At 45.9% G+C, this 26,196-nt stretch overlaps 1 protein-coding gene across 2 annotated transcripts; it reads right to left on the reverse strand.

Annotated features, from left to right (window-relative positions):
* Positions 1 to 17,737: 17,737 nt before the first annotated feature.
* On the reverse strand, positions 17,738 to 21,647 carry ZSWIM1 (zinc finger SWIM-type containing 1). 2 transcript variants are annotated; one of them, XM_075347528.1, is made up of 2 exons: positions 21,476 to 21,647; positions 17,738 to 19,701 (listed from the first exon to the last, which is right to left on the reverse strand). In XM_075347528.1, the coding sequence occupies exon 2, from the start codon at positions 19,655 to 19,657 to the stop codon at positions 18,248 to 18,250; it is 1,410 nt and encodes a 469-aa protein (XP_075203643.1). In that variant the 5' UTR covers positions 19,658 to 19,701; positions 21,476 to 21,647; the 3' UTR covers positions 17,738 to 18,247. The 2 variants fall into 2 exon arrangements, with proteins under 2 accessions (XP_075203643.1, XP_075203644.1); XM_075347529.1 differs by lacking the exon at positions 21,476 to 21,647 and adding an exon at positions 20,915 to 21,091.
* Positions 21,648 to 26,196: the final 4,549 nt, after the last annotated feature.

A 26,196-nucleotide genomic window follows, 5' to 3' on the forward strand; every position in this document is an offset into this window, starting at 1 on the left:
GTTCAGTGTGCCCTCCATAGCTAAAATTCTGCCTAAAACACTCAATTAATGTTTACTGCACAAAAACGTGTTGTTCATACGCTCAATTTTTTGAGTATTTTAAGTTTATGAACATCCCCCTGGAACCCCCCTGTCAAAATGACTTGCCATGCACAAGTTCTGTGTTTTGTAACTTCTTTTACTCACCCCAGGCTCCAAAAGCTGTGAAGTGGCTAAAAGAAATGGCCAGTCCATTCTAATAGCAGCTTCCACTTGGAGGCTGCCACTATCTTACATACAGAAAGCTCTTAAAAAGGTGAAAACCACCAAACAGCGTTTTACTGAAGTGTCTATTAAAAATCTTTTCATACCGATTCTTCACTTTATTTGGGGCCTAGCTGGGCACATGAAGAGATTAGTGCCTAGAGTTAAGCCCACTTTACACGCTACAATATATCTTACGATGTGTCGGCGGGGTCACATCGTAAGTGACGCACATCCGGCATCGTAAGTTACATTGTAGTGTGTGACAGGTACGTGCGATTGCGATTGAACGAAAATCCGTTCATCGCATGCACGTCATTCATTCCTCATGAATTGAACGTGCGGTTGTGCAATGTTCCCGAGGCAGCACACATCGCAGGAACACCCGGGAACATTGAACAGATCTTACCTGCGTTCCGCAACTCCAGCCTGCAATGCGGAAGGAAAGATGTGGGTGGGATGTTTACGTCCCGCTCATCTCCGCCCCTCCGCTTCTATTGGCCGGCTGCCGCGTGACGTCGATGTGACGCCGAACGTCTCTCCCAATCCAGGAAGTGGACGTTCGCCGCCCACAGCGAGGTCGTATGGAAGGTAAGTACGTGTGACGGGGGTTAATCGTTTGTACGGCACGTTCAACAAATTGAACGTGCCACACATACGAAGGGGGCGGTTACGATCGCATACGATATCGTATGTGAAATTGCAACGTGTAAAGTAGGCTTTAGGGACCATCCAAACTGAGGTCACCTTCTGCATCTTTTAAAACATTTTATCAGGTATTTTCACCATATAAAACACTAGTGTTTTATTCATTGTTTAATGATTTCTGAAAAAAAATATGAGAAAATAGACGCTTTAAAAACAATTTAAAAATGTTTAAGGAAATGTTAATAAAACACGAACACAAAGTGGTTTTTGCTTGAAAAACGTTTGACCGGCTCACTGTGTGTGTACATACCCTAACATCTGATATTGCGATTCGTCTTGACTATTGTGCAAACATTTCCTAACCAAGGTAACATTTCTCTGTAGGGTAAAGCAAGTAATAATTAGGCGGAATTCACACATACCTGTGTCATGGTCCGATTACGATTATATGGAACGACATGGGCCTCCAGGCCTATGAAGCTGTTGAGTTTGGTTCAGGAAACCCACGACCGGTCCGTGAATCACACACATGTGAAGGCAGTGTTAGGCTATGTGCACATGGTGAATATTTGGTGAGTTTTTTACCTCAGTATTTGTAGCCAAAATCAGGAGTGGGTGATAAATACAGAAGTGGTGCCCGTATTTCTATTCTACTTTTCCTCTGATTGTTCCTCTCCTGGTCTTGGCTTACAAATACTGATGTGAAAAACTCACCAAATACTCAATGTCTGAACATGGCCTAAACTTTAGTGCCATTTTTTTTCTTCAGTGGTTGAGATTGAGGCTTCACGCTTGTGGAACATCCATTGAATATGCTGTATTTTTAAGTTACAAGATTTAAATTGAAAATGTAATAAAACACATTGTCATATCCTTCATTTAATGCTAAAATGTTTTTGTCTTTCCAAGATTGACCCCAGAACGTCTTCTGACATGTCACAGAGAACCTATAGCTTCTTCAGATTGCGACTTTCACAGATCTCCACTTGGCAAGTCTGTGACATCACCATTATCTCTAAACACACAAGATCAGTTCCAAAGGAGACTTAAGGGTGCTTTACACGCTGCGACATCGCTAATGATATATCGTCGGGGTCACGGTGTTTGTGACGCATATCCGGCATCGTTAGCGACATCACAGCGTGTGTCAGCTAGGAGCGACGATCAACAATCGCAAAAACGTCAAAAATCGTCGCTCGTTGACACGTCGCTCCTTTTCATAATATCATTGGTGGTGCATGCCGCTGGTTGTTCATCGTTCCTGCGGCACGACACATCGCTATGTGTGACACCGCAGGAACGACGAACATCTCCTCACCTGCGTCCACCAGCAATGAGGAAGGAAGGAGGTGGGCGGAATGTTCCGGCCGCTCATCTCCGCCCCTCCTCTGCTATTGGGCGGCCGCTTAGTGACGCCGCTGTGACGCCGAACGAACCTCCCCCTTAAAGGAGAGATTGTTCGGTGTCTCCAGCGACGTCGCTAAGGAGGTATGTGCGTGTGACGCTGCCGTAGCGATATTGTTCGCTATGGCAGTGATCACCCCCATGACGAAACAGCGACGTGGGCGGGTGTTATTGCGCATGACATCGCTAGCGATGTTGCAGCGTGTAAAGCACTCTTTAGACCTTGTGCACATTGAGTATATGGTGAGTTTTTACCTCAGTATTTGTAAGCCAAAACCAGGGTTGGGTAATAAATACAGAAGTGGTGCCTGTGTTTCTATTATACTTTTCCTCTGATTGTTCCACTCCTGGTTTTGGCTACAATTACTGAATACTCAACGTGTGCATGGGTCCTTAAAAGAGTTAGAGCCCTTTCACATTGCGTTCTGACTTTCGTTCAGTGGCCCCGTCTGAACCCCCCGCAAAACAGGTTTTCAGACGCATGCGCCAATGGGGCCATTGACTATAATGGTGCAGCTCATAGAGACCCACGGCTTTCAGTATCATCTCTACGCTGATGATACACAGATCTACCTCTCTGGACCAGACATCACCTCCCTACTAACCAGAATCCCACAATGTCGGTCTGCTATTTCATCCTTTTTCTCTGCTCGATTCTTAAAATTGAACATGGACAAAACAGAATTCATTGTCTTTCCTCCTCATCACTCAACTCCCCCACCTGACATATCCATCAATGTCAATGGTTGCTCACTTTCCCCAGTTTCTCGTACTCGCTGCCTGGGAGTAATCCTAGACTCTGATCTCTCTTTCAAGCCACACATCCAAGCCCTCTTCACCTCCTGCCGCCTCCAACTCAAAAATATTTCCCAGATCCGCACATTCCTTTCCCAAGAAGCTGCAAAAACCCTAGTACATCCCCTTATTATCTCCCGCCTGGATTATTGCAACCTCCTGCTCTGTGGCCTCCCTTCTAACAGTCTCGCACCTCTACAAGCTATTCTAAACTATGTTGCCTGGCTAATTCACCTGTCCCCCCGCTACTCCCCGACCTCTCCTGTCTGCCAATCCCTTCACTGGGTTCCTATTGCCCAACGACTCCAGTTCAAAACCCTAACCATGACCTACAAAGCCATCCACAACCTGTCTCCTCCCTACATCTCTGACCTAGTCTCCCGGAACTTACATGCACGTAACCTTCGATCCTCACAAGATCTCCTTCTCTACTCCCCTCTCATCTCCTCTTCCTACCAACGCATCAAAGATTTCTCCCGTGCCTCCTCCATACTCTGGAATGCTCTGCCACAACACATCAGACTCTCGCCTACCTTGCAAGCTTCAAAAGGAACCTGAATACCCACCTCTTCCGACAAGCCTACAACCTGCCGTAACCCTGAGTCTGATACAGCGCTGCACAACCAGCTCTACCCTAACCTACTGTATCCTCACCTATCCCTTGTAGACTGTGAGCCCTCGCGGGCAGGGACCTCTATCCTCCTGTACCTGTCTGTGTCATGTATTGTTTATGATTATTGTACTTGACCCTATTATGTATACCCCTTTCACATGTAAAGCGCCATGGAATTGATGGCGCTATAATAATAATAAATGATAATAAAGATGGAGGCAATGTTTGCTCTATTGTGCACCATTTTCGTGAGTATACTTACAGGAGGAGGACACCCAGACGCAGACTACTACCTCACTCCGCCTCCAGAAAACGTATACGCCTGAAAATGGTGCACGACAGAGCACACGGTGACTGCGGCTGCACCATTATAGTCAATGGCCCTGTCGGCGCATGTGTCCGAAACCTGTTATGTGGGGGAAGGGAGTTCACATGTAAGTTTCGACGGGACCACTGAACGGAGATTACCACGCAGTGTGAAAGCGGCCTTACTCCTATTGTGGACATTTATGACATATTTACCTCTGGGACCTACACCTGACTCAAGAATGGGGCCCTATCTTGCGCCGCAGTGAATGTAGATGGGGTCACACATGCACAGCTCTCTCCATTCGCTTGTATAGGGATTGAATACAGGATAGCTATACATGCAAGAACACCTGTTTTTGGCAGCTCTCTCCTTTCACTTCTATGTGAATCCCCAAAATGTGTGAGCACACTTCTGCAGCAATTTTCAGAACTCCCAAATGTATGAAACCCTGTGCCTTCCTGGATTCTCGAGCTGGTGGAACCTGCACCTTTCTAATACCCTGCGGATATGCCATAAGTGTCTCAGCTGGAAATACTTACATTTATAAAGTCATTTTTTTCATAAGTGCTTGTTATGCCCTGCTATTGTACAATCTGTCTTAAAAGGTTATTTCATCTGGTATCAGATTGTGCTTATAAAACAAGCACTTTGCAATTTTCAGTTTAATATCACAATTCTCCTTTTGTTTACTACTCGTACTAAAGACTGACCACTGCTGCTGTGTAGCTTGTAAGCACAGCAATAAAACTGGTGAGGATTAGGGGGTAGCAACGCAATCCAACTATCCCAGCCAGATTCAAAGCAGTGCTTACAAGCTCAATACAGGAGCTTATAAGCACTGTGCATGTTTGGCCAGCGGTAGCCGGTCTCCCAGGGAACGAGCTGTAAACATTTCAAAAACAGAGGAATGTTTTAATAAACATTAAATTGCAAGTGTTTGTTTTTACAAGCATTGACAATACCTGAAAATGAAGATGGGAATAACCCTTTATATTGGCTGATAGACATCTCTCCTGGCTTCACAATACACATAAACGCTCGGCTTGCCAGAAGAGCTTCTTCACAACAGACTGCATCCAAACTGTGTTGGAAAAAATGGCAGCATGAGCTGGTCTGGTCCTATTTATGTAACAGACACATCCATAGAATAAATAGAAGGCAGCTCCTCCATTGGTCCGGTATGCAGATGAGCACACAGACACAATCATATCAAAAATCTGCAGACGTGATAGGTCTAAATAATAAAAAATAATTATTTTATTTATATAGCCCCAACATATTTTGCAGGTCTTTATAATTAAGTGGAAACATGTACAGACAATAAAGACAGCATGAAGTAACACATATTTCAAGAGTTACAGAGGGAGTGATGGCCCAGCTCACAAGCTTAACATATATAAGGCAATAGCGGGGACTAGGGATGAGCGAACCCGATTGTAAGTTTGGGGTTCATACTGGACACCGGGTGTCCGGGGCTCGAACTTCAACTTTTAAAAGAAAGTCTGTATTTGAGTTCTGGGACAGTTCATATGCTAATAAAGTTTGTTGAAAGGCTGCAGTGTGGCCAATCAACAAGCTTTACTGCATGCGGAAGATGGCTGTATGCTGCTGTGAATACAAAAAGAAGTCTTGTGCGCCAACCTATTTTTGACAACCAGCGCATGCAACCCTCAGCTGTCTGCTTTACCCTGGCTTCATATCAAAAATAGAGGGGATCCCAAGCCATTTTTTTTTTCATTATTTATTAAATTCTGAGCTGCCGCTGACCGGCAGTGACCTTTGGAGCCTTAAGGGCACTTTACACGCAGCGATATCGCTATCAATATCGCTAGCGAGCGTACCTGCTCCCGTCGGTTGTGCGTTACTGGCAAATCTCTGCCCGTGGCGCAGAACATCGCTTACACCCATCACACATACTTATCTGCCTAGCGACGTCGCTGTGTCCGGCGAATCGCCTCCTTTCTAAGGGGGTTGTTCGTGCTACGTCACAGCGGCGTCACTAAGCGGCCGCCCAATAGAAGCGGAGGGGTGGAGACGGAGATGAGTGGGATGAACATCCCGCCCACCTCCTTCCTTCCTCATTGCGGGCGGCCGCAGGTACGGTGATGTTCCTCGTTCCTGCGGTGTCACACGTAGCAGGAACGACGACCAACCTGTGTCCTGCAACAGCAACGATAATCTGATTTTGGAATTGAACGACGCATCAACAATCAACGATATGTGAGTATTTTTGATCGTTAATGGCCGTTTGTGCGTTTCACACGCAGCGGCGTCGCTAACGAGGCCGGATGTGCGTCACGAATTCCGTGACCCCAACGACATCTCGCTAGTGATGTCGTTGCGTGTAAAGTGGCCTTTATTCTGAGAAAGTTCTCAGAACAAAGCTCTATAGGAATCAATGGACATCGTGGGACATTACACTTTAAATTCCGTTGCAATTTTTGTAAAGCGCTATGTAATTAATGGCGCTTTAGAAGGGAATAAAATAAAAATAAACTTCCAGAATTTACTTTGCATTAATAAATTGGTGAATGAGAGTGTGTGGGGGAGTCTTTATTAAAATAAACTTATTTTTTTTCCCAGTGTCTATTTTTGTTAAAGGGGTGGTTCACCCATATTTTTTATTGTCTAGATCGATATTATATTGAGAAACAATGTTTCTCTCAAATACCTTCTGTTGTCAATAGTGCCTGTGAGAGGCGCTATTGCAGACCGCTGCTCCCCGTCCAGTGACGTACCCGTCCAATGCTGCCTCGTCACATCCGTGCAGCTGGCTACATTCTGAGCCCATCTGCTCCCTGCTCCCCCCTCCCTCCTCCCTCACAGCACGTCTCTTGCTTGCAGCATTCTGCGAGGAGGGAGGAGGGAGGGGGGAGCAGGAGACGTGCTGTGAGGGAGGAGGGAGGAGGAGGGGGGAGCAAATGGGCTGTGACAGCAGTGAAACACCACTCACAGCTCAGAGTCTGGAAGACTGTAGCCGGCTGCACGGATGTGACGTGGCAGCATTGGACGGGTACGTCACTGGACGGGGAGCAGCGGTCTGCAATAGCGCCTCTCACAGGCACTATTGACAACAGAAGGTATTTGAGAGAAACATTGTTTCTCAATATAATATCGATCTAGACAATAAAAAATATGGGTGAACCACCCCTTTAACTTTATACTTGTTGGGTTAGTAATGGGGATGTCTGATAGATGCCTTCCCCTTACTAACCCCTGAGGTTGATGTCAGCGACTTTCTTTTGCCACAGGGTGCATTTTTGTTGTTATGACAAAACTACAGCATGCAGACATAGCCTTCCTATTGCTCTTAGGGTATGACCACATGCTGCATTTTTGTGCTAACCACAAAAATGCACCCTGTGGCCAAAAAAACACATCTTGTGACAAAAAAAATCATAAAAAACGTGTTTTTGATGTGTTTTTTGACCATGCGTTTTTTCATGCATTTTTGACCATGCATTTTTGATGCATTTTCTTTTATCACCAATGGGTGAAAAACGGAGGTTAAACGCAAAAAGCTTCAACGTGCGCACAGCAAAAATGAAATCTCATAGACTTTGCTGGGGAAGGAAGAGAATGAAATTTGTGGTGACTAAGGCTGCGTGCCAACGATCATGGTTCACAGCATTGTGGACGCAGAGTGTTTTCACCATGTCCAAAATGCTGCATTGAACAGTACAAGCACAGTGGATGTATTGCTAGAAATCCCATGTCCATTGTGCTTGTTTTTCCTGCAGCGTGAACTGACCTTCGGTGCAGCTTCCGGAGCTGCAGCATGTCAAGTTATTGCTGTGGAGCCGCGAATGTTCTCCATGGAGAGAATAGAGAGAAAGTCCACAGCTTTCCGAACCCTGATCGTGGGCACAGGCAGCTATGGTCTCCTGCGGAGCATGTCCGAATCATGGGCACATACCCTAAAACAGGGGTGGGCAATTAATTTTCCCATGGGGCCGCATGAGAAATTGGGATTGGTTTAGAGGGCCGGACTAATATAATTAACTCAGTTCTACCCAATATACTACACCACTACACCCCCTCCATATACTAAACCTGTAATAAACTACATCACTACACCCCTATATACTACACCTGTAATTTACTACATCACTACACCCCCATATACACCTGTATTATACCACACCACTATATACTACACCTGTAATATACTGCATCATTACACCCCATATACTACACCTGTAATATACTACATCACTACACCCCCCATATACTACACCTGTAATACACTACATCACTACACCCCCCATATACTACACCCTGTGAGATAGTGGGGACATTCATATGTGACGGACGGTACGTATCTCCCAGAATGCGTACAGAAACATATTAGAGCCCTACATAGTGGGCAGTCCACTAACCTCCAGTCCGGGTTATGCAGGTGGCTCATGGCTACAGTTCTCATTTAAAAGCTCCTTGTAAAGGCCTGGGTGGGGCAGAGTTGCTTTGTAAGCTGCAGAGCAAGAAGCTGAGAGGAGTTCAGACCCGTGTGGTGTGATAACACAGGTCTGTGGGCCCCCTGAAAAGCAGTACGGGGTACAGTAAGACCGTCTCCTACGGCAGCGGGTACCTGTGTGACGTGGTAACCTATGGACTGTATATAGCCTGGCTGTATCCTGGAGGACGTATATCCTGTGCAGCAGCGGTAAATAAACTTATGTTGATTGGACTTTTTAGGTCACTGCCTCTTTGTCGTCCTGGGGGACCCCCACCCTGCTACAACCCCTATATACTACACCTGTAATATACCACACCACTATACCCCCATACACTACACCTGTAATATATTACATCACTACACCCCCCATATACTACACCACTATATACTACACCTGTAACATACTACATCCCTATATACTACACCAGTAATATACTACATCACTACACCCCTATATACTACACCTGTAATATATTACATCACTACACCCCCATATACTACACCTGTAATATACTACATCACTACACCCCCCATATACTACACCTGTAATATACTACATCACTACACCCCTATATACACCTGTAATATACTACATCCCCATATAATACACCTGTAATATACTACACCTCCATATAATAAACCTGTAATATACTACACCCCCATATAATACACCTGTAATATACTACACCTCCATATAATAAACCTGTAATATACTACACCCCCATATAATACACCTGTAATATACTACACCTCCATATAATAAACCTGTAATATACTACACCTCCATATAATGAACCTGTAATATACTACACCCCCATATAATACACCTGTAATATACTACACCTCCATATAGTACACCTGTAATATACTACACCCCCATATAGTACACCTGTAATATACGACACCTCCATATGATACACCTGTAATATACTACACCCCTCATGTACTACACCTGTAATATACACCTCCATATAATAAACCTGTAATATACTATACCCCCATATAATACACCTGTAATATACTACACCCCATATAATACACCTGTAATATACTACACCCCATATAATACACCTGTTATATACTACACCTCCATATAGTACACCTGTAATATACTACACCCCCATATACTATACCTCCATATAGTACACCTGTAATATACTACACCTCCATATAGTACACCTGTAATATACTACACCCCTCATGTACTACACCTGTAATATACTACACCTCCATATAGTACACCTGTAATATACTACATCACTATATACAACACCCCCATATACTACACCCCTATATACTACACCTGTAATAAAACTACAACACTACACCCCATGTACTACACCACTATATACTACATCACTATATACACAACGCCATATACTACACCTGTAAACCTACACCACTACACCCCCAGTATTAGTCACCAGTCCACCCCTCCCCCATTGTCCCCTCCTCAGCTTATTAGTCACTACTAACCTCTGTCTTCTTATTGTCCCCATCCTCAGGCAGCTCCGTACAGGCCCCCCGCTGAGCTGCTCCTTCTGTTGTATGGGCCCTGGCTGCGCTGATGCTCTTCTCCGAGGGGCTTTCGTCGCTGCTTCTCTCTGTGAAGGCCCCCGCTGTGCCGCTTCTTCTCCTGCCGGGCGGGAACTTTTGAAATTACACACGCCGCGCAGTACTGATAACATCAGAGAGCGCGCGTGTGTCACAGAGAAAGTGCCGGCAGGGAACAGAGGAGAGATTCCTGCGTTCCGCTGCCTGCACTGATTGTGCAGACCTGCAGGATCTCTCCCTGCCCGGCACGCTGCAGCCCGCCTCCACTGCACCGGCTGAAGACGGGCGGGCCGGTCACAGAGAGTAGGCGGGCCGGATGTGGCCCGCGGGCCGCCCCTTGCCCAGGTCTGCCCTAAAAGGTCACCACAAAGTGCACCAAAAAAGCATCAAAAACTTCAGCGTGCACGTGGGACCTAAGAGTTTTTGCAGTTTCAAAGGTGAGAAAAGGTCAAATTCTGGAGAGATCTGTAAAGCTCAGCTCTTATCTGAATTTAGCTAGATATCTAGCTGTAGAACAAAAGGATTGGGTGTCTGAATTCATAGCCTCACCTGACATCATGCGGTATGAAGAGTTGAGAGGTCCTCATACACATCAGATGGTCAGCTGATCCGGTGGAGATCGGTAGATTTGTTTGACTTTGTATATCTTACTAAAGGCCTTATGATATAGTGAGTCCAAAAACAAGCAATGCTTACAAGACCCCGTATCTAATGTATGCCTCCACCAAAATCTACCATGTATTAGCAAAGAGCAGTTTTACACCATCAGATCCCTACTCTCAGGCCAAAATTGCCTGTAACACATTCTATTTAGAAGGCACAATCTACAATTGGTGATATTCTAATAAATAGACCCCCGGCAAGATCCAGAACAAGACTAGCCAAAACCTTTACCTGTTTAGCCTATTTCACAGCTACTCCAAGCGAACTCAGAAGTCAGATCTATAGAATGCTGCCACAATCCTACCCTGAACTGGTGGTACTTCATCCAGAAAGCCCTAATCTGGTCCTAAATCAGTCAGTTACAAGCAACTACGAGAATAATATGTGTCACAACATATCAAGCTCTGCTATATCCCTGCCAAGCATAGAGTGTGGGGGTTCACGAAGAGCTCAACCTCCACCATCGTCTATATTATTATTATTATTATTATTATTTGTTTATAGAGCACCATTAATTCCATGGTGCTGTACATGAGAAGGGGTTACATACAGAATACAAACACAAGTTACAGTAGACAGACTAGTACAGAGGGAAGAGGGCCCTACCCTTGCGGGCTTATATTCTATAGGATTTTGGGGAGGAGACAGTAGGTGGGGTGTAGATTGATCGGGCGGCGGCTCCACTCGGTGGTCGGGTGGCGGCTCCGCTCGGTGGTCGGGCGGCGGCTCCGCTCAGTGGTCAGGCGGCGGCTCCGCACGGTGGTCGTGGTGGACTGGGGATGCTCGGGAGAAGTCTTGGAGTCGGTTGCATGAGGAGCGAATGAGAGAGGAGGAGAGAAGGAGATCTTGGGAGGACCGGAGGTGACGTGTTGGAGTGTAGTGGGAGATTAGTTCGGAGATATACGGAGGAGACAGATTATGCACAGCTTTGTAGGTCAGTGTTAGTAGTTTGAAGTGGATACGGTGGAAGATTGGGAGCCAGTGGAGGGACTTGCAGACAGGAGAAGTGGGGTGGTATTGAGGAGAGAGGTGGATCAGACGGGCAGCAGAATTAAGAATGGACTGGAAAGGGGCGAGCGTGTTAGCAGGGAGGCCACAGAGGAGGATGTTACAGTAATCGAGGCGAGAGATTATGAGGGCATGTAGTAGCATTTTTGTAGATTGCGAGTTGAGGAAAGGACGGATTCTGGAAATATTTTTGAATTGAAGACGGCAGGAGGTGGTGAGGGATTGGATGTGTGGTATGAAGGACAAGGCAGAGTCAAAGGTCACTCCGAAGCAGCGAAATTTGGGTACTGGCGAGAGCCTGGTGTTATTTATTGTAATAGATAGATCAGGTGGAGAGTGTACGTGAGATGGAGGAAAGATGATCAGTTCAGTTTTGGCCCCATTGAGCTTTAAGAAGCGAGAGGAGAAAAAGGAGGATAGAGCAGATAGACACTTTGGGATTCTGGACAGCAGAGATGTGACATCTGGGCCAGAGAGGTAGATCTGAGTATCATCGGCATATAGGTGGTACTGGAAGCCTTGGGACTTTATGAGTTATCCCAGGCCAAATGTGTAGATAGAAAAAAGTAGGGGTCCCAGGACAGAGCCTTGAGGGACGCCAACAGAGAGATGGCGGGATGAAGAGGTTGTGTTGGAGTGGGAGACACTAAAAGTGCGGTTGGAAAGATATGATGAGATCCAAGAGAGGGCGAGATCTCTGACACCAAGGGAAGAGAGGATCTGTAATAGGAGGGAGTGGTCGACAGTATAGAAGGCTGAGGACAGGTCTAGAAGTAGGAGTATGGAGAAGTGCTTGTTAGCTTTGGCAGTAAGTCATTCGTGATTTTAGTCAGGGCAGTTGCGGTAGAATGATGAGGACGGAAGCCCGACTGTAGGTTGTCAAAGAGAGAATTAGATGAGAAGTGAGGAGGAAAGTTCAGCATGGACGTGCTGTTCCAGGAGTTTTGAGGTGAACGGAAGTAGTGATATGGGGCGGTAGCTGTTAGTAGAGGCTGGGTCGAGGGAAGGTTTGTTTAGGATAGGTGTGACTGTTGCGTGTATAAAGGCAGAGGGGAAGGTACCAGTCATTAAAGATAGGTTGAAAAGACGGGTTAAGGCTGGAATAAGGATAGTGGTGAGGTTGGGGAGGAGGTGGGATGGGATGGGTCAAGTGCGCAGGTGGTGAGGTGCGCTTTTGAGAGAAGAAGTGCAAGCTCTTCTTCGGTGATGGTGGGGAGGAAGTTTATGGGGGAGGGGCAGTGGTCTATTATGTGAAGGGGTTGTAGTGACTGAGCAGAGAAGTCTATATCACTGCCAAGCATGGAGTGTGGGGGTTCACGAAGAGCCAAACTTCCACCATCGTCCAATATGTCTATACTGGCTCTGGCCATGACGATTGCAGGTATACCCACCGTTACTGTTCCTGGAGTGAGCCAAGAGATGATCCAAGCAGCACAACAGTTTTTGGAAAAAAATCCAAATCTGGGTTCTTGACTCGAAGCCACAATAAACTTGACGCCATGAAGGAGAACAATAGACCCCTAACATAATATGGCTGACTGGAAAATATTTCTTTAGACTTTTTCCTTTAGCTTCCTAGGGATGATTGCAAATGTATACATTACCAGCATGCCATTCGCTAGAACAAATCGGCAAAGTCTGTTGGCTCTGCTTTGTGCAGGAGGTCACAAGGACAACCATTTAGTATTTATTGGGGAGGGAACGGATACATTATAGTTTAACGGAAGCACAATAGAAATTGTCAGTAACATTTACACAGGGTGTCATAAAAAGCTGCTCTCTAGCGCTCCCCTTACTGTCAGGTGAACTACAGAACTACCTGACAATAAGTAAATGAGGCGGCCCTCTGCTAATATGCTGAATATTGAAGGTCTCACAGTGAGGGTAATGTATATATATCCCCGATTCCCACTAATGGAATATATATACCTCGGTAACCTTGCTGGTAACACCACAATAATCCTAAACAAAAATAATCTCTCTGCCACCACCAATCTGTAAGTCGACTGGACACCCGTTTCAGATAGCATAAGGCTTTTCGGGTTCGAGGTTTGTATATAGAGCAAGAGGAAAGAAGCTATTACATTTACACTATTTAATCCAAACTAAAAGACGTTTATAAAATATACCGGAATATACAGAAGGGAACTATACAATACAATCTACACAGTTACATAAAATAAAAAGGGAAAAATGAAAGCACACTGCTACACCCGGTCATGGATATGGCTCAGATATAGGGGGAGAGACACCCCAGAAGAAGGTGGACCATCCTATACACAGCATGTATTCCTCTAGGCATTGACCCAGATTGTAATGAAGTATTTGCTTATACTACCCCCTTCTAGTGACATAGGATGGGGGAGGGGGCTTCACTCTCACAGAATTATGGAATTCCCACTTTCTTCATATCTCTGCCTGTGAAGATATTGCCGTCATATTCCCGAAGACGATTTTAGCAGAATGTGGATAGTAAATAAGAGGTGTCTAGTATGTTCTGATTGGCAGATATTAATTTGGGGTTCTTGTATATGTTCTACGATTAAGCTAAAATATGTGTTTCTTAGCACCAGGGGGTTTCCTGAATTTAAAGGGAACATGTCAGGGGCAATATGCACCCAGGACCACGAGCAGTTCTGGGTGCATATTGCAATTCCCTTCCACACTGTCCCTGTATACACTAGCATAGATAAAGAGATCTTTTTCTAAAGTATTTCTAAAGTTCTTTTACCGTATTCTAATGAGTGCAGGGACTAGTCCCATGGGCGTTAGTTCCCCTTGCCAGTCGCTCCAATTAGCATGTTAGTATGCCCCTGTGGGTGTGCTATCATGCTAATGAATACACAGCGTCAGAGGATGATCTCACTCACCTTTCCGCCTCCAACACGTCTGACGGGGGATTTCGGCTCAGTGCGCATGACCCCGGCGTTTGGGTCATGCGCACTATAAAGCCGGATGTACGCGTCCTGGCTTCAAACTAAAGTAGTGCGCATGAGCCAAACTCCGGGGTCATGCAAACTGAGCCGAAATCCTGCGTTGGACGCGATGGCGGTGGAGAGGTGAGTGAGATCATCCTGTGACGCTGTGTATTCATTAGCATGTTAGCACGCCCACATGGGTGTACTAACATGCTAATGGGGCTGACTATCAAGGGGAACCAACGCCCTGGGGAATAAATACTCTTTCTAAAGATCTCTTTATCTATGCTAGTGTATACAGAAATGGTTAGGCAGGGATTAGCAATATACACCCAGAACTGCTCATGGTTCTGGGTGCATATTGGACCTGACAGGTTCCCTTTAAATGAGAACTATTTCCTTTCTTTAATTAAGTTGGTCTGCCAGGTGAACATTTGCCTGTATGTAGAGCTCTCCTGATGGAGAAGGTCACTCCTGATCCACGGGTCATGGAGACATATCTGACTATTACGGTATATTTTCATATAGGTAAGGATGGTTGACCTTAGGGAGATCAACATCCAGCACTGCGGAGCACCATCACGTGTTTTCTCAACGCAGTGATTCTAGAGCAATGCCCCCTGAGAAATATGCAAAACAAGGAAGCCGCGGAGACACCATCACATGTTTCTCAACGCTGGCAGGAAACTAGCCAGGTCTTTCACCGGGAAGGAACAACCACGGGAAGGGCAGTCTCCAGTCAAGGAGATCACCTATGCCATTTTTGTTTATTATATTTTCATGACACAGGGAAATATGTGGTAATGGTCGAAGCTATCTTTGTGTGTAAATTAATCCTTCATGATACTTTAACGATGAAGCTTTTGGATCACATCTTGTAGCTACCATAGTTATGCCTCCTGCACATGTCTGTATTAGAATCTCCACATTTTCCACAACCTTAGAGGAGTTTTCCAGGCAAACAGTATTCATGCTTTCACTGTAAATCATAAGCTATGTAACTTACTAATACTGTATAGCTCTTTTACACTAGGTGTAAGATTTCTACCAGAAGCTTCTTAATCCTATGTCCTGGAATCCAAACTGCTAGGACCTGAATAGGTGTGGGATTAGAGAATGGCAGCAACTGGCCTAAGAGAACTTTATTAGCAAGTTATACTGCACCCATCCTTTTCGAATGAATTGGAGAGGTGCACAATATCTGCCAATTGCACGCTCGTCCTAGCATTAATGGTGCCAGCTCCCCTTCAGACATGGAAATGAGTGTAGTCAAAATACCCCTTTAGAGGGGATGTCTCAGGTCCTTGCTTTTCTACGGCCCACCGGCTTCCTGCTTGTCAGTGGGTGGTGCACTCCTGCAAGCTGACAATTTGGGCCAGGGGCTTCGCTGATTCACCGGCCTGAACTGCTAATTCATCAATGCTGGAACATCGGAGGAGAACCGGGGCTTTGAACCTGGCCATGTGTCCAGCTTAACTTCAGAGCGGCCCTTGCAAACTAAACAGCTTGCTGCCCGCTCTCCTTGGCTAGAGACCCTGCCACATTGGCAACAAGCAGTACACTAAAGAAATCAATCTCTCTCTGATCTTGAGGAAGGAGATTTTCTTAGAACAGGTAAGGTGCAAAGTTGCTTATTTTTCCAAGCACTTTACCCATTTAATAGGATGAGATAACCCCTTTAAAAGGACTTGCAGATTGGTGGGGGAGCAATGTATAGGTTTTTTTTATTAAAGCACCACTGCAGCATTGTTTTATTGCACCACTGGAATTTTGCTGTATATCTAAGTCCCCGTCTTATACTCACCCTCTGGTGTCTTCATCTTTTTCCAGTGTTGCTCCAGTACTTTGTAACCTGCCGGCAGCTCCAATGTTTCCTGGAGCACGCCGAAGGTCACAACTCAATGCAAGTCTATGAGAGCCTTGTTCTGGCTCTCATAGAGTTGTATTAAGGGCTTGTGATGTAACGTCTGACTTCCAGCCAGTCAAAAGCTACAGTCACAAAAAAAGATGCTGTCACAGAACTGGAGCAACGCTGAAACAAAGTGAAGACACCAGAGGGAAAGTATAAGACTTTAAAGCACCACCCCAGCACTAAAAAAAAAGCAAAACGCTGCGGTGGTGCTTCAAGCTTAGGAGCTCATACACTGTTCCGTGCTCAGAGCTGAGCCCTTCTGCCTCCTGAAGTGCTGCTGTATAGTATTTTGAGTAATCATTGGACGTTTAAGGATCTGGACCTCCACAGAACTGCAACACATTTCAACCTGCACACCATATGGAGAAAAAGAAATAACTATACATCAAATGTCACAAAAATCAATCCAGCCCCTAAGAAGTTGCTCTAAGATCATCGTAAATGCAGCGGTGAGGATAATCATGGCCAGGGTAGGTTCTTGGCGTATTTTCAGTCTGAGTGCTGGCAGTGACAAAATGTACAGAACTAGGACCAATGTTATTTAAATTGGTGAAAAACAAAACAAAACAAAAGAAATAAATAAAAAAAAAAATAAAAAAATCACACCATGTGTTGGGTGAAACTTGCCCATTCAAATCAATGGGTGCACATACAAAACTGGAACCCATATGGAACATCTGTGCAGCACCCAGGGCTGTGGAGTCGGAGTCGGAGTCGGAGCTCATTTTGGTGGAGTCGGAGTCGGAGTCGGAGTCGGTATAAAATGCACCGACTCCGACTCCTAAAATATATAATAAATTGGGGACAGGAGTGCAATGCAGAATGTGCTGAATATTTTACTAAATAATAACATTTAGTATAATGCTTATATTTAAGTGAAAAATGTATTGTAGTACAATGTGAACATCAGACATTTAATTATTTTTATGATACAATAATCAAGATATTTGGATAGAACATAAAATATTTATTGGAATACAACTTGAGAACACAAAAAACTAATAAATTGTAAATATGTAATATATATATATATATATATATATATATATATATAAAATATACAGTGTATATACACACACAAGATATATATGTAATCTACTGTATATTACATGGTGTATTACATATTTACAATTTATTACAGTTTTTTGTGTTCTAAAGTTGTATTCCAATAAATATATTTTATGTTCTATCCAAATATCTTGATTATTGTATCATAAAAATTATTAAATGTCTGATGTTCACATACACATATTCATGTACTACAATAAATTTTTCACCTAACTATAAGCAATATATGTAGGAGTCGGAGTCGGAGCCGGAGTCGGAGTCGGAGCCGGAGTCGGAGTCGGAGTCGGTGCAAGAGAATTTGAGGAGTCGGAGTCGAAGGTTTGGCTTACCGACTCCACAGCCCTGGCAGCACCTGTTTATTATGGATATATTGCAACTCTGTAACATAGGAAACTGTAAATTATTAACTGTAAAAAAAGGAATAGCATACAGAAAACTCGGACAATTGTATATACACTTGTGTAAACTCGGCTATGGAGAAAATATTGCGATCGGTACAATTTGCCCATTTACACACAGTGATAATTATGCAATTGTTCATTTTTGCACAGATTGTAATAGTTAAATGCAGCCTATTCACATGTTGTTATATCTACAATAGGACATGTAACAGTAGAAGTAAGCTGGAGCCTCAGTGTAATTAGTAAGCTCCACTCTAAAGCTTCACTTCTTCGTAGGGCCCGATCCACGAGTCTGCCAGTTCTCGTAGGGCATCATATCGGTGGTGAAATTCCTCATCACTGCACTGTGCCAATAGTTCCGATATCTGGCTCGTCAGGGTTTTAATAGGGACATGTTTTTCGGACACCTTTTGCCCTTGGGCCTCCTTGATTTCCTGGTTTTCTGGAGTGACAGGGAGCACAGCTGTAGGATTAGTCTGCTTCTGCCAGGCTGCGTGAAGCATATCTTTCTGTATGGTCACCTCACGGGCATTGAGCACTGCCAGGATGTGGCGGCAGGGAAGCATTGTGCTTCGGTAAAAGCTGCAGGTACACGTCTTACATTTATCACCACTGACTTCATTTTGGTTCTCAAGAACCTGAACAAACACTTGGTCCGCCCTGGCCCCTACAAGTTCTACTGAGTTGTGGGTAACATCTAGTTCATTCGCGCAGAGGTGGACGGCTGTGGTGTTACACATAAGGTTTAGTGATTCAAACATGGAAGCTGCAGCTTCAGGCTCCATCTTGGGTACCTCATATGGTCCTGCAGATATCTCACTTTTGCCCTTTAAACATTCCAGGTCCTCAGGACTGCAGAGTCGTGCCTCTGGCTTGCTTTTCAGAGCAGCCTGCCCCAAAAATAACACAAAACTGTTCATGGTCTTTATCAAGCAAGGTGATACTTTAAAGACTACATTCAACTCATGCCACAAACCTTCCACCATTTCAAAATACTGCAAGCAATCGTTCCAGCTTCTCCAGCGGTGCAGTGCCCAGATCCGATCTGTTAGAAGCCAGTTGGCTTTTGCCTGTACGAACTTACTGGGATCTGCAAACTGTTGCAGAATCTTGTACATACCCTTTAAATTTCTGTCTGTGGCTGAACACATTGTATTCCTTAGCGCGGTCAGCACAATCTTCTCCGCCTTGTCTGTTAAGAAATGCTCACGGACATGTTGCTGGATCTGAGCGTAGACAAAGGAGGCAGAAAGAACCACCTCAGCAGATGGAAATGCCTCAAGGATAGCACTAACTTCCACAAAATCAGGATCCACCAAAAATATCTGAATTGAAGGCCAATAGGGGTTCAGTTCCTTCATAATGTGAAACATATTTGCAAGTCCCTGCGGGGTTTCATCCGTTGGCACCGCTACATGGACAATTCTTGTCATTTCATATGGGGCACCAACACGAGGCCCGTCTGCCAGAAAGGTGTACAGAGCTTTTTGGTCAGCGTTGTGGCAGCGGATCAGCAGCAGAACTTCAGGGAATTTGCTGAATATGCTGCCCATCATGCTGGTCTGGACACTGACGTAATCTAAACTGAGTGTTTTGCTGACTTGACAAACGACTTTTGCACTGGGGTCTTCAGTCAGGAGCTTTTGCAAAAATTCAATATTCATGTTTGCAGAATCACAAAAAGATCTGGTTTCCAGTCCTTAATATCCTAGAAAAACGAAAAAAAATATGAAAATGTAAAAACAAACCGCCAAAATGTAACATAATTATCTTCTGCATCATAGAAGATACGATCCTTGCTCCTAGCTGTGTATAATAGTATGTAATGTCACATTGCATGACCATGGCAGCCAATTAAGGCCCAGCACAGCGATTCTTGTATGATGACTTTGTGGTGCATGTGATGTCATTGCATACGACTATAAATGGCAAGGACCTGGAACCAGCTGCAGTGCACAGGCGTATTGCAGTGTATTAAAGGGAACCGGTCAGGTCCAATATGCACCCAGAACCACGAGCAGTTCTGTGCATATTACTAATCCCTGCCTAACCGTCCCTGTATACACTAGCATAGATAAAGAGATCTTTAGAAAAAGTATTTCTAAAGATCTTTTACCATATGCTAATGAGCGCAGGGACTGGTCACAAGGGCGTTATATCCCTTGGATAGTCAGCCCCCTTAGCATGTTAGTACACCCCTGTGGCGTGCTAACATACTAATGAACGTGCAACGTCAGAGGCATGCTCGCTCTCACCTCTCTGCAGCCACCGCTGGTTTAGTGCGCATGATCAGAAGTCCCGGACTTCCAGTCATACGTACTATGAAGCCGGGTGTATGAGTCCTGGCTTCAAATTTTTGTAGTGCGCATGACCGGAAGTTTGGGGACATTCTGATCTTGCGCACTGAGTCGGAAACCAGCGGTAGCAGCAGAGGTGAGCCCAGCCATGCCTATGACACTGCACACTCATTAGCATGTTAGCACGCCACAGGGGCGTGGTAAGATGCTAAGGGGGGCAACTAGCCAAGGGAAGTATCACCCTTGTGACTAGTCCCTGCACTCATTAGCATATGATAAAGGATGTTTAGAAATACCTTTTCTAAAGATCTCTATCTATTCTAGTGTATACAGGGACTGTTAGGCAGGGATTAGCAATATACACCCAGAACTGCTCGTGGTTGTGGGTACATATTGCACCTACCAGGGAAAATCGGCACATAGTTGGCACTGCCACATCTACGAACGTGCGCTAAAAAAGACAAAACATCATTTTTCTTACAATATAGATGGTTTTCAAACTACTGTTAATAGCGCTTTGCTCGTTTACCCTCCCCCGTCACCCTTTGTTTATAAAATAACCAAACATCAATGAGTAACCCAAAATATCACATTTTTTTTTACTGCTATTACCGCACAGCGTACTTAAAGGGGTTGTCCAAACGGCACACCTATGAATGATCTTCTGCTGATCACACCGGTCATGGCTGCCCTCCTACGCGGGGCGGAAAGGGGAGTCAAAGCAGAGTACAGATTGCACAGTGTCACTATTTAGCAGTATGCAGTCATGGATTTTTTTTTCTGAGACTGGAAAATCCCTTTAATTTTTTTCTACTCATTTCCCCCACTGCTTCATTTAAAAGGGAATTTTACTAAAGTAGGGAAAAAAAAACCCCGATAGATGCTAGAATGTATGGGCTCCGTCCAGGTATGACGTAATTTGTCACGTGATGGGGGCGTGTTCAAAATGCAGCGGCATGCTTTCCAGACGGAATAAACATTCTCAAGTCCACGTGGGCATGCAGTTGTATATAACAGAAGCGAGGGTCTGGGGGGTAAAGACCCCCCAGGCGGGGAGTATGCAGGGTGGGGGTCCAAGCACCCACTTTGCATGATTATAGTGGACACGCCCACTAACCAAGCCGGTCACGCCCACTAAATGGGAAGGAGCCCATACATTCTAGGCTCAACTATAGAAAACCATACCTGATAAATCTCCAGTGGGGACACTTGTAAGGCAGTGATGACGTGGCGTATGTGAGCACCTGACGGCTGTACCCAATCAGCAGCCTTACCGGCGGGTACAGCACACCACCACTACAGCGGAAGAAAATAACAGCCCCCACCGGTAACGATGGACTGAGCGAAAGGACCTTTGATGATGTCATAACCATGTGATCAGTCACCTGTGTGGGAGGAGTCAGGCGCTGCGCTGTGCTGCTGGGTGAGGATTCTATGGGGATAGTGCTCCAGTGTGTGAGACTGTGCTGGCGAGAAGCTCATATAGACGTGTAATATAGAGAACAGGGGAACTGTGCACACTGTACTTTACACAGCTCTGCACTGCACACTATACACAACATCCCAACAGCTCTGCACTGCACACTATACACAACATCCCAACAGCTCTGCACTGCACACTATACACATCCCAACAGCTCTGCACTGCACACTATACACATCCCAACAGCTCTGCACTGCACACTATACACATCCCAACAGCTCTGCACTGCATACTATACACATCCCAACAGCTCTGCACTGCACACTATACACATCCCAACAGCTCTGCACTGCACTCTATACACATCCCAACAGCTCTGCACTGCACTCTATACACATCCCAACAGCTCTGCACTGCACTCTATACACATCCCAACAGCTCTGCACTGCACTCTATACACATCCCAACAGCTCTGCACACTATACACATCCCAACAGCTCTGCACTGCACTCTATACACATCCCAACAGCTCTGCACTGCACTCTATGCACATCCCAACAGCTCTGCACTGCACTCTATACACATCCCAACAGCTCTGCACTGCACTCTATACACATCCCAACAGCTCTGCACTGCACACTATGCACATCCCAACAGCTCTGCACTGCACTCTATACACATCCCAACAGCTCTGCACTGCACTCTATACACATCCCAACAGCTCTGCACTGCACACTATGCACATCCCAACAGCTCTGCACTGCACACTATGCACATCCCAACAGCTCTGCACTGCACTCTATACACATCCCAACAGCTCTGCACTGCACACTATACACATCCCAACAGCTCTGCACTGCACTCTATACACATCCCAACAGCTCTGCACTGCACTCTATACACATCCCAACAGCTCTGCACACTATACACATCCCAACAGCTCTGCACTGCACTCTATACACATCCCAACAGCTCTGCACTGCACTCTATGCACATCCCAACAGCTCTGCACTGCACTCTATACACATCCCAACAGCTCTGCACTGCACTCTATACACATCCCAACAGCTCTGCACTGCACACTATGCACATCCCAACAGCTCTGCACTGCACTCTATACACATCCCAACAGCTCTGCACTGCACTCTATACACATCCCAACAGCTCTGCACTGCACACTATGCACATCCCAACAGCTCTGCACTGCACACTATGCACATCCCAACAGCTCTGCACTGCACTCTATACACATCCCAACAGCTCTGCACTGCACACTATACACATCCCAACAGCTCTGCACTGCACTCTATACACATCCCAACAGCTCTGCACTGCACTCTATACACATCCCAACAGCTCTGCACACTATACACATCCCAACAGCTCTGCACTGCACTCTATACACATCCCAACAGCTCTGCACTGCACTCTATGCACATCCCAACAGCTCTGCACTGCACTCTATACACATCCCAACAGCTCTGCACTGCACTCTATACACATCCCAACAGCTCTGCACTGCACACTATGCACATCCCAACAGCTCTGCACTGCACTCTATACACATCCCAACAGCTCTGCACTCTATACACATCCCAACAGCTCTGCACTGCACACTATGCACATCCCAACAGCTCTGCACTGCACACTATGCACATCCCAACAGCTCTGCACTGCACTCTATACACATCCCAACAGCTCTGCACTGCACACTATACACATCCCAACAGCTCTGCACTGCACACTATACACATCCCAACAGCTCTGCACTGCACACTATGCACATCCCAACAGCTCTGCACTGCACACTATGCACATCCCAACAGCTCTGCACTGCACTCTATACACATCCCAACAGCTCTGCACTGCACACTATACACATCCCAACAGCTCTGCACTGCATACTATACACACCCACACAGCTCTACACTGCACACTATACACACACAGCTCTGCACTGCACACTATACACATCCCAACAGCTCTGCACTGCACACTATACACATCCCAACAGCTCTGCACTGCACTCTATACACATCCCAACAGCTCTGCACTGCACACTATGCACATCCCAACAGCTCTGCACTGCACTCTATACACATCCCAACAGCTCTGCACTGCACTCTATACACATCCCAACAGCTCTGCACTGCACACTATGCACATCCCAACAGCTCTGCACTGCACACTATGCACATCCCAACAGCTCTGCACTGCACTCTATACACATCCCAACAGCTCTGCACTGCACACTATACACATCCCAACAGCTCTGCACTGCACTCTATACACATCCCAACAGCTCTGCACTGCACTCTATACACATCCCAACAGCTCTGCACACTATACACATCCCAACAGCTCTGCACTGCACTCTATACACATCCCAACAGCTCTGCACTGCACTCTATGCACATCCCAACAGCTCTGCACTGCACTCTATACACATCCCAACAGCTCTGCACTGCACTCTATACACATCCCAACAGCTCTGCACTGCACACTATGCACATCCCAACAGCTCTGCACTGCACTCTATACACATCCCAACAGCTCTGCACTCTATACACATCCCAACAGCTCTGCACTGCACACTATGCACATCCCAACAGCTCTGCACTGCACACTATGCACATCCCAACAGCTCTGCACTGCACTCTATACACATCCCAACAGCTCTGCACTGCACACTATACACATCCCAACAGCTCTGCACTGCACACTATACACATCCCAACAGCTCTGCACTGCACACTATGCACATCCCAACAGCTCTGCACTGCACACTATGCACATCCCAACAGCTCTGCACTGCACTCTATACACATCCCAACAGCTCTGCACTGCACACTATACACATCCCAACAGCTCTGCACTGCATACTATACACACCCACACAGCTCTACACTGCACACTATACACACACAGCTCTGCACTGCACACTATACACATCCCAACAGCTCTGCACTGCACACTATACACATCCCAACAGCTCTGCACTGCACTCTATACACATTCCAACAGCTCTGCACTGCACACTATGCACATCCCAACAGCTCTGCACTGCACACTATGCACATCCCAACAGCTCTGCACTGCACACTATGCACATCCCAACAGCTCTGCACTGCACACTATGCACATCCCAACAGCTCTGCACTGCACGCTATACACATCCCAACAGCTCTGCACTGCACACTATACACATCCCAACAGCTCTGCACTGCACTCTATACACATCCCAACAGCTCTGCACTGCACACTATACACATCCCAACAGCTCTGCACTGCATACTATGCACACCCACACAGCTCTACACTGTATATTATACGCACAGCACTGCACACTATACACATCCCAACAGCTCTGCACTGCATACTATACACACCCACACAGCTCGGCACTGCACACTATACACACACAGCTCTGCACTGCACACTATGCACATCCCAACAGCTCTGCACTGCACACTATACACATCATACACATCCCAATAGCTCTGCACTGCACACTATACACATCATACACATCCCAACAGCTCTGCACTGCACACTATACACATCCCAACAGCTCTGCACTGCATACTATACACATCCCAACAGCTCTGCACTGCATACTATACACACCCACACAGCTCTACACTGCACACTATACACACAGCTCTGCACTGCACACTATACAAATCCCAACAGCTCTGCAATGTATACTATATACACACACAGCTCTGCACTGCACACTATACACATCCCAACAGCACTGCACACTATGCACATCCCAACAGCTCTGCACTGCACACTATACACATCCCAACAGCTCTGCACTGCATACTATACACATCATACACATCCCAACAGCTCTGCACTGCACACTATACACATCCCAACAGCTCTGCACTGCATACTATACACATCCCAACAACTCTGCACTGCACACTATGCACATCCCAACAGCTCTGCACTGCACACTATACACATCCCAACAGCTCTGCACTGCACACTATACACATCCCAACAGCTCTGCACTGCACACTATACACATCCCAACAGCTCTGCACTGCACACTATGCACATCCCAACAGCTCTGCACTGCACACTATACACATCCCAACAGCTCTGCACTGCACACTATACACATCCCAACAGCTCTGCACTGCACACTATACACATCCCAACAGCTCTGCACTGCACACTATACACATCCCAACAGCTCTGCACTGCACACTATACACATCCCAACAGCTCTGCACTGCACTCTATACACATCCCAACAGCTCTGCACTGCACACTATACACATCCCAACAGCTCTGCACTGCACACTATGCACATCCCAACAGCTCTGCACTGCACACTATGCACATCCCAACAGCTCTGCACTGCACACTATACACATCCCAACAGCTCTGCACACTATACACATCCCAACAGCTCTGCACTGCACACTATGCACATCCCAACAGCTCTGCACTGCACACTATACACATC

The sequence above is a fragment of the Anomaloglossus baeobatrachus genome, chromosome 5, assembly GCF_048569485.1.
Source record: "Anomaloglossus baeobatrachus isolate aAnoBae1 chromosome 5, aAnoBae1.hap1, whole genome shotgun sequence".
NCBI classification, from domain to species: Eukaryota; Metazoa; Chordata; class Amphibia; order Anura; family Aromobatidae; genus Anomaloglossus; species Anomaloglossus baeobatrachus.